Source organism: Egretta garzetta, unplaced genomic scaffold (assembly GCF_000687185.1).
Source record: "Egretta garzetta isolate BGI_Z169 unplaced genomic scaffold, ASM68718v1 scaffold22, whole genome shotgun sequence".
In the NCBI taxonomy this organism is placed as follows: Eukaryota; Metazoa; Chordata; class Aves; order Pelecaniformes; family Ardeidae; genus Egretta; species Egretta garzetta.
The window spans coordinates 431,891-434,153 of NW_009259102.1; the positions used below are offsets into that span (position 1 = coordinate 431,891).

The 2,263-nt window shown below is 44.5% G+C and overlaps 1 protein-coding gene across 1 annotated transcript in view; it reads right to left on the reverse strand.

The window, feature by feature from the left end:
- GNG10 (G protein subunit gamma 10) overlaps positions 1-545 on the reverse strand; it is a 7,442-nt gene extending 6,897 nt beyond the window's left edge. Inside the window, exon 1 of the mRNA XM_035890802.1 lies at positions 498-545. Coding sequence (XP_035746695.1) covers positions 498-545 — 48 coding nt within the window. The remainder of the gene's footprint in view (positions 1-497) is intronic.
- Positions 546-2,263: the final 1,718 nt, after the last annotated feature.

The window sequence follows — 2,263 nt, forward strand, 5'->3', positions numbered from 1 at the left end:
GAACTCCTAAATGTCCTGCAAAGATTTAATGAAAAGCCCACTCTGCCCACAGACCACTGCTGCCAGTGCTGCTGCATCCCCCCACACTATTCATCACCATTTTACCAGTGAACATAAATCACTTTGGTTTTTGGCAGGGGTTTGCCAGCCATCAGAGTCTGCTGGCTTGTTAAAAAGTTCGCAGGACAAAGCTCATAGCCTCAAATGATTGCTCTGAACATGGAGACAACCAGCCACGGGCACGCTTCAGCCTCAGTCAGAGCCTTGGCACAGTCATGGAAAAGACTCGTGCCGAACATGAAGGGCCCTGGTTCTGAATACCTTTTGCACATTGAGTGAAATGCACATTCCACCTTACATACTCTGTGTATCTGAAAGTACATACATGCTACACAACAGATACAGCTCTCTGAAAAAAGTTGGTAAGAGGCACGGTCGCTGTTCTCCAAGATCCTGCTACCTTGCTACATTTTTCCACACAAAGATCTCCCCGCTACCCGGTGCCACCAATACTTGGTCATACAAACACTGCCCTCTGAAGTCATCTCAGCTGGCTTTATTAGGTATAGTATTGTAACTCTCAGCAGTCTCATTCCTGCTTTTATTTTCTTATGTACACAATTGCTTTGTCAACTTAATTTCAAGATAAAATAGGGCCTGAAAGTGTATTCCCGAAAGACAGATATCATTCAGAACTACAATGAGATGTTAGGCTAGAAACACTCAGCAGCCTCAGCTAATGAGGTGTGATGGCAATGCTGACAGCTTTGTAAAGACACCCGAGTTTTTCCTACCCTTTGTCACTGAGATGTGACTGCAGTGTCACTGCCCAGCAGATTTTTGCTGCAGCTCTCCATCTGGTTATTTTCAAAGGACTCATCTGTCAAGAAAAGAGGGAACTTGAAGTTGAGCCTGCAGAATGGCTCATTTCCAGCAGGTCATACGATACCTGCTGGCTTTCCCTTCTCCACTCACTCGTTACCAGGCCACAGTTTGAGATGCAAGACACCACTGCCACTGAAAGGCACAGTTCTCTCCTCCCCAGGGACTGTCCCTGCATTGCACCGATTTCCTGCTACAGGGTCAGGTCAGGAAATTAACCTTGATTTGAACTAACCTAGGCAAAAAGGGAAAACAGATCTGCGTTTTGGCTGCTTATTTGTATAACCTAGACTCTTGGCTTGGGAGGGAAAGGATGGAGCAACATCAGTCACAAGGGCAGGAGCAGCACAGCCATTAGCCTGTGAAACCGTGGCCACAGGTTTAGGTCCTCTTGCAGGTACTTGCCTGGTTCTTTTCTGGATATAACTGTCCTACCTAATAATCAACACCATTTTACTTGTGCTTACCTTTATTCCCTTTGTTTCTATCACTTCATCTTCCCCCTTCCACTCTTGCAGGGGGCTGGCTGTGTTTTGGGGGCTGAAGCAGCCATACAGCTGAGCTGTGAAGGTCTCTCACTTCAAGAACATCTTCGCAGTGTCCCTAAGATTACTTTGTGAAAGCAAGCACAGCTCAATCTAGACACCTTAACAGGTTTTAGATTCAAATTGACCGTTAAATGCAAAGTGAATTAAGTTTGCAGCTATGCTACAAGCAGCAGAGATGAAGGACAAAATCTAGCAGCTCGTTGATTTTACTGATGCATACAGAAGTCAGCCATTTAGCAGAATACGCCTAACACGGTTTTGAATAAACTGAAAAAGGAGATGGCATTCCAAGAACTAGTGAAAGCTAAACTAACAAAAGAGGCACAGAGAACAGAAACTCTTCCTCAAAGAACGAGGGCAGGTCACCTTTGCAGAAGCAGAAACATCTCGCTTCAAAAATGAATCAGTAAGCATTTCAAAACTTTTAGCTGTTATGGGCTTTGGCAGGAGTAGCAAGTTCAAGGGCTTCTCTCCTGGAGCCACTCTCCACAGAAGCCAGCTAGCCTAGCGCTGTTTTCAGCAGAAGCACTTCTGAGGAACTCGCTTTTACAGATGTGATAAATGACTGCAACAGCCCCACCTGCCTGCACTCCCACCTGCCCCTTCCCCAGTAAAATTCCTGAATAGAAATATGGTAACGCAATCCCTTTTACCGGCAAATCACAGGAATTCTGAGCTGGGCTGAGTTACAGAGGAAACCACAGCATGGTGTTGTGCATTATTTATTCTAAGTACTCTGAGGTCTGATCAGAAGAGATAAAGAATACTTTAGATTTAGAATGTAAAACAAATTCAGTATGTATATTATATAAACTTTTATTTACATAAGGCAT